We start from the raw sequence: 14,024 nt of genomic DNA, 5'->3' as shown, positions 1-14,024 counted from the left end.
TCTTATATTTTACCTATGTAAGAAGTCGACTTGAGTACAATTCTCATGTCTGGAATCCTGTCAGTGCGGAAATTCTGGGACTAACTACCTTATGTATTCCTCTTTGCCCAGAATACTAATGGAGGGAAACAATTAAACCAAGTCAGTGGACATCTCCAATTCATCATTAAACAAATATAAAATGTTGTTAACGAAGCAATTCAGTTACGTACAATAAATAATGTATATTTCTTAATATTCATATGTAAAAGCCCCAAAAAACGGCGTTAATTAAAAAATTAAATATTGTACCGGTGATTCAATCCAATATTGTAATTGTATGCCTTTTTTGAAAGAATTGAGTTTTTATACGGAAAAAAACTATTTATTCCTATTCATATTGCGTATGTACGGGCGCAAACAAATAATTCGTTTTAATATTTTAATATAATAATAACTTGCAAAAAGTGTATTTTCATAAAATAATTAAATTAACGCCATCTATGAACGCGTAAATTATAACGTACGTTACGTTTTCCCTATTTAAGGAATATGGAGAGTTTCGGGGGAAATTTTGATTCAGAGGGAAGATTCTCAATTCTACAAGAAGAAATCATGGTAATAAGCTGATAGGCAAGGATTTATCTCTACGCTAATAGGTAAATCTCATTCACATAATATCATTTTAGCATTCGTTTGAATTGTGCTTGTATACTATTGAAATGATAATAATACTCGTCAGATTCTAAAATTATTTCTAACTCACGCATACTCTTCTGACATTCCGACTCTTGAAATGGTCCGACTCAAGTATGTGGATCATTTGATCGTAACCATTTCTTCCTCGGATGTCCTCGACTTCTGCTACCATTCCCATTCGCGTCATATATATATACTCCTTACACTCATTTATTCGTTCATTCGCTCTAAAAATGACCAAACCATCTAAGCGTCCTTTTCTTACTCTATACGCTTACATCAGCGTTGCATTATTTGCGAATCTTAATATTTCACCACATACGCCTCCTCAGGGATCTCATTTCTAGAGCATTCAGTCTACATTCATCCTTCCCCTGCCAGTTCCATGTCTGACTACCATACATCAGGGTAGGTACCAGCACTCCATTGTGGACTGCTAGCTTCGCATTTGATGTCGGCGAATTGCACGAGCATGATCCATTGGCGGGAAGTTGTTGTCTGATGGGTCCATATTTTGGGCATCGCAGCCCACCTGCTCGATCGACCCTTTTAAACGATCTACGTTGTGTTTTATAGTCACAGTGGATATTTTGAAAATTATGTTTTTTTTTTTAGATAATTATCTGTCTAATTGTAGAGAGCGAAACATTTGCTTATTATGCATTCTATAACATCAATATGAAATTTATTATTCGGAGTGTTCGGTGCTAATGTAAACACGAAAACGAAATGGCGAAGAGTTTTTTTCATTACAATATCAATTACATGTTTTACAATAAACATGTAAAACAAATAAATATGTAAAACAAACATAGCAAAATTTGACATTTAACATAGCTCTTTGTTATAAACATACACAATAATATAACGATTAATTTAAAAGCACAAAACAACACTATGACAATAGTAATTGTTGAGTAAGTACGTACTTCGTTATAGTCATGTAATTAGATATAAAATTTCATTTTTACAGTACCGATTTACGATAATAAATAAAGATTAATGCAACGCTGTTATTTGTGTAGTAAATATTATGTCCAAACCGACAAAATTCGGGTAAATTACCAGCGATAGACAAACAGAAACAGATGCAGCTTATCTTCTTCTGGCACTGATTACGCCTTGACCTTCCTATGTGAGTGGATGTGATAGTCTGGTTCACAGCTCACTCGACTGAAGATACCCCAAATACCGACAGATCGGTAAATAAAAAGAAACGGAGGGCCGTCTCCATTGTATACAAACAATGTGGCGCAATTAATAGCCAGGTTTTATCACAGGGTGACGCCTCACAGAAAGTCAATGAACCGACGGACGTTTTCAATGTTTTATAACACGAACTTGAACGCTGCATTAATTCAAGACCTAGAACCTGATATTACAACACTTATTAAGTTGTATGTTTACCTGGGAACGCAGTTTGACGGTGTCCTGTCCACTTCCCAAGCGGCAAAAAGTTTCATGGGAACGGGCTTGCTGACATTAGTCATCTTTTCTGATTTCACTTTTTCCGTCATTTTGAAAGAACACTATGTTTTCGGGCACTGAACACTGAGAATGGGTCGCACTTGAACACAGCACACGGTAAATTCACCTATTTCACTACCATTTTGAAGAAATACAAATTTTCAAAGCTCATCATCGCGAACAAACGAGAACGCGAGAACGTTTGACAGGTCACTTCTCGCCACTCACGACTAGAAACAAAGTGGCTGCTTTTCGGCAAATCCGCCAGGGGGACGCGCTGCGTGTTTGCTGTTGCTGTTGGCTCCCTGTTTCGGCCAATGGGGAGCTGCGCGCATTCCGCATTGTTTGGAGCGCCAGAATGGACCGATTTGTTTGTATTTTCATCGGTTTGGAACCGCCAACTGTCAAACATGAAACGTCAACATTGTTTACAGAATTAGAAAAGGAAAAGATGACTTTTCTTTGATGATCGGTAGTGAATTATATTTTATTTTAAATGATTAGTTAAGTATCCAGCTGAAAACGGAAGCATTTACTCGAAATTTGAAGAGCAGGGCCAATTCTCAAAACTTTTGGGAAACGTGATAATTTCAATAACTTATTTGTGACCCGTATTGGGCATTAGCACAGCTTTCTGTTACTAGTTTTAAATATGACTTTCTGGTAGGATGACCATTGACTTGTAGCGAAGGGAAAATATACCATAATCATGTATTAATTTAATTTAATAACCTGATTTGTAAAGCTAGGTATTCCATGCTCCCTCTGACCCTCTCAGTGCCCCATTTCGTTTTTTTGAACTCTATTTGGTTTTCTATATGTATTTTTTCCACTATAATAAAATATTATTTATTGATTAAAGAAACATAGTGCAAATTGATTGATTTTTGTATTGTAAAACATACACGAGAGATATAACATTGTTTTATATGTGGGCTTACCCTATTTCAGCATATCGCTTCTTAACGGGAATGTATGGCGAGCGATATGGTGATATAGGCCAAGTCCACTTATAGTATTATTTATTTATTTATTTATTAATCTTAAGTTAGCTCACATCTTCGTGTGTGCTAATAGTTTTATAAACATGTACATTGTTTGGCAAACATAATCTTTCTTTAAATATTTCAATAAAGTCACAAAAAAGAAACATTAATAATTGAGATAGACATATTTTCTTAATTCATTTTTTAATGTAATTATGAGTGAGTTACCATCTCTTGTGTGAGATGATAACTCTTGTGTCTACATTCTTTATTTTCATTGTAACTCGGGGAGCATAGGTGCCTTTTGGAATACAGTTAGAAACTCTAATAACTAACACCAAATATAAATATATACCCTATAATATTAATAATACCTCCAACTTCTGACATTTCCCATACACTCTGATGGCAGTGTGCTACACTAGCGCCTTCTAGCGGCATGAGTTGTGCGCCTCGGTTTTTTCACACACTTTAATCGATTTTATGTGATATATCATATCCCTTATTTTACGCTAATAAATTATATAATAATCGGTAAAATTAGGCAATCTACATACGACCTTACTGCTTTTTTTGCTTATACATAAAAAAATATTAAAGCGGCTGTTTACTCTGTCTTTGATTCAGAAAGTTAAAAAAAATAATTACATAATAGTGAGAAATTTTAAAAGTATTATATATCACTATATTCAATAATTCGTAAATGTGTTTTGAATAACAATTGACAATTATTTATAACATCAACATGAACACAGAATGCTACAAGTATCTAACACAGCTGTGCGGAATAAAATTTTTACAATTATATTTTTCGTGGCATAATCCATTTACAAATCCCTTTTACGTAATTAAGAACATTTTGTTTGCTAGGATTTAACGACCTTATATTATACAGGGTGTATCGGCACGTACCCGACAAACTTTGACCAGCTATTCCTTAGCATATTTGGAGTAAAAAATCTTATTTATTTATTTATTTTCACATATACGGCACAACATGTGCCATTCACATACTAAATTACAGAGAATAGTACAGCAACATAAGGAATGCATCAATATAAATGTAAGTATAACGGTATAATCAGTAAATAGTAGTAAGGTTAAAAGTATGAAAAAAAGAGATATAAATAAAATATAAGTAGCAATCTGTAGTATAGTATTAAGTCAAAGTAAGAAATTATATGTAATAATATACAATAAAGTAGTATAAGCAAGAATGAAGTGCTTATAAAATGTTTGAAAGGCAATAAGAGTTTGTAAAAAATAAAATAAAAATTTTTAGAAAGGTATATACTATTAGAAAATGAAAAGAATAAAATATATACTATTATAATATGAAAAGGAAACAAAAGTAATAAATGGGAGAATCGCGTGTATAATAATAATGTGCGACACTGCTTGACAGTCCGATAAAGTTTTACATAGTACCTATGATGACTATGATATATAATGCACTGATATCAGCTTCTACCTATCGAGTACTAGTAGTTTTTAATCTGAAGTACATAAACATTATGATGGTATGGTATTATTCGACAATTTTTGTTTTATGCATCTTTTATATGATAATAGACAATCAGCGTGATCGATGTTGGAATATTCATTGCCTAATCTGTGCAAGCGATGGATTATTGAATTTTGTTCTGCGTTAGTTCCAGTATTGTTGCAATAATAAGGTGACTTGAGTCTAGTTGGTCTACAGGGAACATGGTAGTTTATCAACGAAGTTAATTCAGGGGAGTCAAACCGGTGATTGATTATTTTAAATAAAAAAATTAGATCATTAAGTATTCTTCTATGTTTTAAAAATAAGAGATGCATTAATTGTAATAATGAATCGTAATCAATGTCGTCAGAGGGAATTCCTAATTTGAAGTTAATTGTTCTGAGGAATTTATGTTGGATTCTTTCAATGGAGTTTGCATAGGAAGGGTTTTGTAGGAAGGGTTCCATATAGACGAATTATATTCTAATTGACTTCTGACTAGAATTGTAAAAAGTAATTTTAATGTATGGATATTTTTTAAATCTTTAGATATTCTAGTAATGAAGCCCAACATTTTCATTGCTTTACTAGTAATGACATTTATGTGATTATTAAATGATAATTTACTATCAAAGATTATACCGAGGTCCCTAATTTCAGGTACAGATAATAAAATGTGGTTGTTCAGTGTATAAATTATATTTGATGGGGTTTTTTATTCTGAAAAAACTCATAATTTGACATTTTTTAATATCTTATGTGCACTTTGCTGTCCGGTAACGTTTTTTTTTAATAAAAAATTTACTATTCATATTTTCACCACATGTCACCACTGTTTTATCCTTTGTCAAAGTTTGAAAACCCATCTGGCAATATTTTATTCGAATTCCGTTGAATAATGTACGTGTGTACCTATATTGGCGCGCTTTTACAATCACAACGAAATGGTACGGCACCATTCGTCTCATTTTTAACTATTATTATTTAGTGTGTGCGAAAGAGCGAAGACGCTCTTCGACATACTTGCTTATAACAGCTGTTGAACACGAAAAGCAATGCCAATGACAGTGATGTAGTGTGGAAATTATTATTTTTTTTGTTTTTAATTGAAAAAAAATGCTACCGGACAGCAAAGTGCCCATAACATTTTTTACTCCAAATGTGCTAAGGAATAGCTGGTTAAAGTTTGTCGGGTACGTGCCGATACACCCTGTATTTCACCAACTAACCTGTCAACGTCATTTGGTATTCTGAAAATGGAGTGTTTTGTCCAAAAACTGCACACACCTGAAAATAACCTTAAACTGAGCCTAATTTTTACTTACTTACTTTTTGGAACTTTTTTTTTATCAAATACAAATTAGAAGGCGCAACCGCCACCAAGTACTAAATAAATTCAATTTGCCGCCATTGAAGGAAATGTCAACGTCGATAAGCTACACTAACGCCTCTAACGGCCACCATTGTCGATATTGCCAAAATTTTACTGGAGTTGGTCGTATTATTAATATTACAGGGGATTTGTTGCCACAGCAACCATTTTTTCTGACATTTTGTAAACATGGGGGTAGAGCTATCAGCTCCTTGAATCTGGACCTGTATTTTGAATAGATTTTTCACATGAAGAACAAAAATATTATATATTTGCACCTCAATACAAAGCGGAAGAAACTCGCATGTTTAGTAACCAGATCTGAATAAGCACTCACTTTCAACTTCCTTCAGTCTAACAAAATATCATAGTTATATATATTCTACTGCAACTCATTCCCTTCAATATCCCCTCGCAAAGACTCAGAAATAATGAACTGCTCTTCCTCAACCATCATTCGAAAAATTATGGATATTATTCACCATTGTCCAGAATGTGTAGACTGGTCAACTCTAGTCAAAACCTTAACTTTTTTGGGATAAGTCTGAATGATTTTTGCCAGTCGCTAAACAAGTGACGGAATATTATAAGTGTCCTGTGGTCCTGACCCACGGCGTATTCTTGACTTGATTCGACTTGTCACTTTATTTTCTTATATTATATCTACCATATGTCTTTGCTTTCATGTACCTTTGTCTACTCCTGTATTTTTCATTTTACTTTATTCGTGTTATTATTTTGTAATTTGGACGATGTCCGTTAATAAATAAATAGTTTCACAGATTGCAACAGATATATCTCAAGGCTCCAGCCCAGAGGTGGTTGCAAAATTCAAGAATAGTTGGTATGTAATGGGCTAAAAAGAAATTTTCAAGTTAGTAAAAAACCATATCTGCTCTTAAGAATAGTATTATTTATTTACATAAATTCTTACACATTATTTCAGAGCACTTCATCATAAAATTAAAAACATTTCAATAAAGACACCATAAACAATTTGTACATTTTAATATTTAGAGACAAAACAATATGCTTGTCTTATCACTACTCACAAAGGAGAAATTCATGCTTCATCTAATAAAAAAAACCTACACAAACTATAACTTGACCACCGACAAAAAAAAAGACCCGACTCTTGTTATTATTTTTGATATGGAGACGGTCTGCATATCTCCCGTAAGCACTTAGGATATAGGTCCATTGTGCTACCTTCCATGTCTGCGTTATTTCCAGTAGCCAGTCCCTTTAATAAAGTTCACCAGGTTGTCTTTGGGTATTCAGTGCCTCCTGGTTCCACATTGTATCTTGCCAGGATCTATACCTTTATCTCATTAATCTCTTGGATATTTTTATGCCTTTTAATACACGGTACATCCAGTGTTAGAAAGAGGCAACACCACACTTAATTGTATTATCATTTAAAAGTTTACCATAGACACTTCCAAATAATTGTAATATATTCTGAAAAGTCATCGACCGCCAATGCTTGCATGTAATTAAATGTGTCGCTTGTTTAATTACTTACTTTTTTTTAGTTTCGTACAGTGGTATTTTTAAAGTTTACAAGAAGAAACAATCAGTAATTGGCAAAATAATCGTGAAAAAATTTGTCTATTTTTTAAATCTAAATTTTATATTTCTAATTGCAGTTATCCATTTGTAATATTAAAATCTGAAAGAGTGTTTCATCTGCTTTCAAAGTATTTCATTACGTTCAAAAACATTGAATCTAATGGAAAGTTAATGTCAACCAGAAATATTTATAAATAAATCATGAATCTGACAAGATCATTTAAAGTAGCTTGACGATAAAATCTCAGAATACCTCAGGGGTTAACGGGACATAGGCACCATGCATGAATTAGCGTTTCTTTACAGACCCCATAGCATTGTCCGAAATGAGTAGAGATGAGGGAAACTGGTAGGTAACACACATGACAAGCTTAAAGTGTCACATGTGTTGGTCTAAATTATGTATCAGGTGAATTTGAAAACATACAGAGTCAAAATAAACTGTTAAATTGGGAATCTTATTGAGCACTAAACCAGTTTAAGATTCTGTAGGTCCCAAAGATTGTGATGGACCGCCCATGTGGAAAGAATTTAAGATGACTAGACATCGAAATTCATGACCAAGTGAGAGCCCCAGTTAAAGCAACCTCCTAAGGCCTGGTGCACACGCCTAGTTTTTGGACGCGTGGCTCATTTTGCTGGTGGTCGAGCTATGAAACATTTTTGTACCGATTTCTACAGGCACGGAACACAATAATAGTTAGTACATCCTTTGAACATGGGGTATTTTCACAAACTATGAATATTGATAAAAATGTGTGGAAGATTTGAAGTTTATTTTTCTGATTCTGATCATTGTACTACTAACACCACTAGCTGGTAAGACGGCTGTCACCAACGTCGCCCGGTGTGACATCAACGCCGCCGAATTCACAATTAAAAAGGAACATGTCATTTTGTCGCAAATCAAAAATAACACATTTTTAATTGTTAATAGAAAATTGATTAACATAAAAATACCTTTGATATAGTAATTTCTTTCGAAAATGAAATAACAGTGAAAATACCCTATTAAAGACTAGGGTATGCTATGTATATGAATTAAAGATAATTTTAGTTTGTGTTATTGTTATATTACTTACATAACCAATGGTTGTAAATCTACGTATACATACGCAAGTCGAACTGTCGAGCTGAACCTCGACTTATGGGAAAGGAACGTAGCAACCACAAATGGCGCGAAACACCGCTTGAAGTTGCTTCGTTCCTTTCCCGTAATTTGTGGCTTGGCTCGCGTTCGGTTCGCAAATGTATACATACCATAACATTTTTATAATAAAATCAGACAGACCGCAAGATATCTCGTAATCAGTGGACCAGGAATGTATGAATGTTTTCAATGCATAAAATAAAGCAGATTCAGGACTGGCCATGTGCAGACGCAATTGGAGCAGTCCACTCCAAGGAGCCAAGACGCTGATAATACTTAACACCTAATAGGCCAGCCCTAAGCATGTTTGTTCCATCATTTTAAGTAACTTGGTATTTTTTACCAATCAAATTTGCATATATATTTCTCATAGAATAAAGAAGAACACAAGAATTGTGACGTGGGAATGTTTGGTGATCTAAAAGTCGTACCGATTGCATGTAAATTTCAAATTCAGAAATTTGACAAATTACAAATTCTAAATCAAATGGAATGGTGATATACAATGTCAGGCATACCCAACCTTAATTAAAAAGCGTACAGATATTAGCAACACGACATGCAATACAAGAAAAATTATCATGGTGTGTACGTACGCACAAACTTTCAATCGAACAGGCAAGAAGAATTATGGCAATTTATTGAATAGCATGTTGTGTTGATAGCAAATAACTGTACGCGGCTTAAGGGCAACAGAGTATGCAATGTTGATTGGCTGAATCTATTCTGTTTCCATTCAAATTTATATGGAAGGCGTTTCTATTTGAAGATGCGTGTAATTTATTCAATGAAATATCTATATTATGTAGCCTGAACCGTCATTTAAAACCTTTATTGAGAGAAGCATTCTCAAATTCCCTTTCGCGTGGCACTTTCCCGCTCTTTTTTCAGCACCTTGTGTTGGACAAGTGGTCACCAGATGCTACACAAAAGTAAAGCGTCCCCTATGCGACTTTTGTTTACGGCATTCTTTCTCATTAGCGTTTTAAATTCCGTCGCTGGCGTTGTCGTTGCGAAGTAGCTCCGAATTTATAACGATTTTTCCCGTATATAATTATTTTAAGTATAATTATTTCAAGATAATACCTACATTATATTATAACAGCGAGGCTGTTCGAAGTATTTTTAAAACAGAAATAATTTTTAACTGTTTAAAAAGATAAAACACGTGGTGAACACGACGGAAAAGTTCGTCAGTTCGTCGGCCATTTTGTGTTGTTTGTTTATTTACATTGTGTTTTGTGTACCTTGTGTTTTGTGTTTTGGTTTCTTGTCCAATTTAACAATGAGTGGCTCCGAGATGTCATCATCCGATTCGGTAGAGATGACGGTAGAAGAAGTTAACAAGATCATTTTGCCAAAACAAAATGAGCCGAAACGAAAGTTGCCGAAATCGACCAAATCTACGAAAAAACATCGCATTGATAAACTCACGGCTCAAGTGGAGCACATTAGCTCGTTTATTCAGGATTTTATGGCGGCTAAAACATACGAAGATAGGAGAAACTTGGATTCCGACGAGGACGCATCATCGGAAGATCAAGAGATACACGTGGAGAGAAATTCACGATCTTCGCTAGGGATGGGATTAGTAAATCCTAATCATGAATTCAAGGAATTAAACCTATCGATGGCGGAAACCACGTGTAAGGAACCTACAGTTCCTAAGGCGGACGCAAACCGCGTAAAGAAAATCGAAGATTTACAACACTTCGGTTCGCCTGAATGGAACGAAGTAAGGTATGGGGAGGTCGTAAGAAAATACCTGGCCAACCCCATGTTCAACCAGTTGGAGGTTAATGGAGAGTTTCTGCATTTGAATAAGGCAGAGCAATACGCGGGGTCACTTGACAAATTTTGCGGGTCACTAAGCCATGCCCTGTTGCAGCAAAATGAGTGCCTCAAGAAATCTCTTCAGGAACTGGTAAACTGGAGTGCAGAGGAAGGCAAGGAATTGTCAGCAGGTTCCCTCTTCAAGAAAGTGGAGTCGCTATTTGCCCCGGATACGCAATATCAGACAGTGACCAAAGATGTCCTGCAGATGGTCTGTGGAAGGAGAGCAAATGCGATCCAGCATCGTAGGGATGCAATCCTTAACGAGATAAAGAGCCGCTACGTACGGGAGGCAGTCAAAAATATTACTCCAGCAGCGGGTTATCTTTTTGAACCAATGAAGCTAGAATCCCAGATTCAGCGGATGGGAGGACTGGATAAATGCTTCCCACATTCAAGCTTCGACCCTCAGCCATCAACCAGCTCGCAGATGCCCAAGAAAGTGCCAGTGAGGAAGCCTTTTCGTGAGAGCAGGCCCTTTCGGGAAAGCAGGACGTTTCGGGACAACAAGCCCTTCCGAGACAACAAAGCCCCCCGCGGAGGGCGATCTAATCAAGATGCAAGAGGTGCGGACAAGAGGGGACCAGCCAAACCAAGAAGGAATTTTGGCAACAAGGATAGGCTATGACTATCCGGAGAAGGCGTTTCAGGGGGGGCAATTGCAGCACTTCATAAGCAAATGGGAAGAATTAGAAGCACCACCAGCACTGCTAACCATGTTGCGAGGGTACAAGCTACCCTTTCGGCAGAAACCCCCTCTAAGTATAGTGGCAGACACGGTAAGCTCAACTTATAAAACCCAAATCACAGACGAAATGACACGACAAATAGACAAAATGAAAAAGGAAAAGATATTGGAATCAGCTTCAATATCGCCTTCCTTTCTGTCACGGATGTTTCTCATACCGAAGCAAGACGGGTCATTTAGGCCGGTCTTCAACCTTCGTCGTTTGAACAATTTCTTAGCTATTAGCAAATTCAGACTTATTAATTTTAATAAGGTTGCAACATTTATTCAACCAGGCGACTGGATGGTTAAAGTGGACCTTTCTCAAGCCTACTTTCACCTTCCAATTCATGAGAATCATCGCCGTTTTTTGAGACTGATTTTTAATGGAGAACTGCTTCAAATGACATGTTTGCCTTTTGGACTAGCCTCAGCTCCAAAGGTTTTTGCTTCACTTACCAATTGGATAGCGCAAAAATTAAGAGACAAAGGTCTCAGAATAATTGTTTACCTAGATGATTTTTTGATAGTACATCAAAATGAAAATATATTGAAAATGCATACATTCGAAACTATTTCAATGTTACAAACTCTTGGGTGGATAATACAATTCAGTAAATCCACTCTGTGTCCAGTTCAGAAAATTGAATATTTGGGAATTTCATGGAATTCAAGGGACGGCTTAAAAGGCCTCCCGCAAACTAAAATAGCGAAAATAACAAATTTACTGAAACAATACATTAATCTAGGAAGGTGGTCACTTGAGCAGGCCCAGAGCCTCTTGGGTATTATTCATAGAGGCAGGCTTAACCTTCGCATGTTACAGTGTGCCAGTCGCAAGCTGCCTGCATTCAAACCGAGACGAATCCATCCCATTCCTCGAACAGCGATAGAGGAGCTGAGATGGTGGAGCAGGTCCCTGCAGACGTGGTCACCAATGCATCAAGCAGTGATTCGTCATACCCTCACGACCGACGCCTCGGACTGGGGATGGGGTGCGCAGCTAGACGACCTCAGATTGAGTGGAGCTTGGTCCCAAACACAGCAACCTCTCCACAGCAATGTCAAGGAAATGCTCGCCGTGCTGGCAGCACTTACTCCTCACGGGCCAGAGCTGTCAGACTCGGGTCTCCTGATCCAGTCAGACAACAAATCGGTGGTTGCGTACCTTCGCAACGAAGGCGGCACACGATCCAAGACATTGCTCGAAGCGACTCGTCAAGTCCTTCAGATGACAGACACGTATCGCATTTCACTGTCTGCTCACTACCTACCAGGAAGGTTCAACGAGGTGGCAGATCAACTCTCCAGAAAACGCGAACCTCCGGAGTGGCATCTTTTACCAGCAGCAACAAAATTGATTTTTGCAAAATGGGGGAGACCAACTATAGACCTGTTTGCATCGGAGACAGCTCACGTTGTAGAAGATTATGTGTCCCTAAATGTATTCGACAAAGAGGCAAGTTTTGTCAACGCTTGGACTCGAGAGTGGGATTTTCCTCTAGCTTGGGTGTTCCCCCCTCCGTGCCTCATGCCGAGAGTTCTCGCACACCTCAACCGGGCCAAGGGCCTATACCTGATTGTATCCCCGAGATGGAAGAAAGTATTCTGGAGACCAGACTTGAAAAGTCGAGCGACGAGCCCTCCTTTCACCATAATGAACCTGACAGAAGTGCTGATAGACACCAGAACCTTGAAACCCCCTCCACAAGTAGAGGATTTTATTTTGGAGGTGTGGAAGTGCCGGGGTGGAGTCAGTCATTAACAGATTGGTCGGACAAACAGAAAGAATTTTTAAAGTCAGGTTGGAGAGAATCCACACTTAAAACATATAAACCGGCATGGCTTAGGTGGCAAAAGTGGGCATTAAATCACGGGGTAAACCCGAATGTCCCTACAGGAAGTAACCTGGCAAGATTTTTAACAGATCTTAGTTTAGAAGACAATTTCTCTCCCAGCACAATTCGACTCCATAAATCGGTAGTAACAACTTTCAGTAGCCCGGAAGAAGGAAACCTAAGCTCACACCCTCTAGTCAGACAAGTTCTCAAAGCCGCAGCATTAAAGCATCCTAAACTGTCTAAGCTTCCTATCTGGGATCCCAGAATGGTGTTGACCTGGTTAGAAGCTAACCCACCCAAAAAGTTGAGTCTCTTTGAAGTCTCGAGAAGGGCAGCGACTTTACTTTTGTTAGCTTCGGGACGAAGAGTGCATGACCTGACCTTGTTACAGTGTTCGCCAGACAAACTATTCATAAATGAGGAAGGGGTCTCGTTATGGCCAGTTTTCGGATCCAAAACTGACTCTGCTACATACCAACAGTCAGGTTGGAGGTTGAGAAACGGAAATCAGCCAAATATAGACCCAGCATACTGGATTAAGAAACTGATTGAAACCTCCAAAGAACGGAGGGAAACAAAGCAGAATTTAACAGAACTCTTCATCACTACATCGGGAGCAGTTAAGGCAGCTTCAAGAACAGTCATCGCCCGTTGGGTCAAAACAATTCTAGAAGAAGCTAAGATCACAGCTGCCCCGGGAAGTGTACGGGCAGCAGTGGCGTCACTTAACTGGCTGGATAATTTTAGATTGGATGACATCCTGGCTCGAGGGAACTGGAGGAGCCGGGACACCTTTGCCAAATTCTACAGAAGGGAAGTTAACACTCCCCTAGAGGTAAATAGGGCATTGTCTGTAGCCTCCCTATTCCACCCACTGTAACACGTGAGTAGGTATTCCAGTTTTTTGACGTA

General features: G+C 37.4%; 2 protein-coding genes across 2 annotated transcripts in view; one reads left to right on the top strand and one right to left on the bottom strand.

The window, feature by feature from the left end:
• Positions 1–2,370, bottom strand: part of KrT95D (phosphofurin acidic cluster sorting protein KrT95D) — a 277,937-nt gene extending 275,567 nt beyond the window's left edge. The window contains exon 1 of the mRNA XM_089640830.1: positions 2,086–2,370. Coding sequence (XP_089496956.1) covers positions 2,086–2,195 — 110 coding nt within the window. The 5' untranslated portion in view covers positions 2,196–2,370. The remainder of the gene's footprint in view (positions 1–2,085) is intronic.
• A 9,718-nt stretch (positions 2,371–12,088) lies between these two features.
• On the top strand, positions 12,089–13,036 carry LOC149416597 (uncharacterized). The gene has a single exon (XM_089641281.1). It carries the CDS (start codon positions 12,089–12,091, stop codon positions 13,034–13,036), a length of 948 nt encoding a protein of 315 aa, XP_089497407.1.
• The last annotated feature ends 988 nt before the right edge of the window (positions 13,037–14,024 follow it).

The sequence above is a fragment of the Hesperophylax consimilis genome, chromosome 16 (assembly GCF_061612785.1).
Source record: "Hesperophylax consimilis isolate HC1 chromosome 16, BYU_Hcon_1.0, whole genome shotgun sequence".
Lineage (NCBI taxonomy): Eukaryota > Metazoa > Arthropoda > Insecta > Trichoptera > Limnephilidae > Hesperophylax > Hesperophylax consimilis.
Note: the sequence above shows the minus strand (reverse complement) of the source record. Positions and strands in the feature narration are given on the sequence as shown.

What these genes read in the sequence shown, in the direction of transcription:
- LOC149416597 (XM_089641281.1), top strand. Translation starts at nt 12,089, where the DNA reads ATGTTACAGTGTGCCAGTCGCAAGCTGCCTGCATTCAAACCGAGACGA.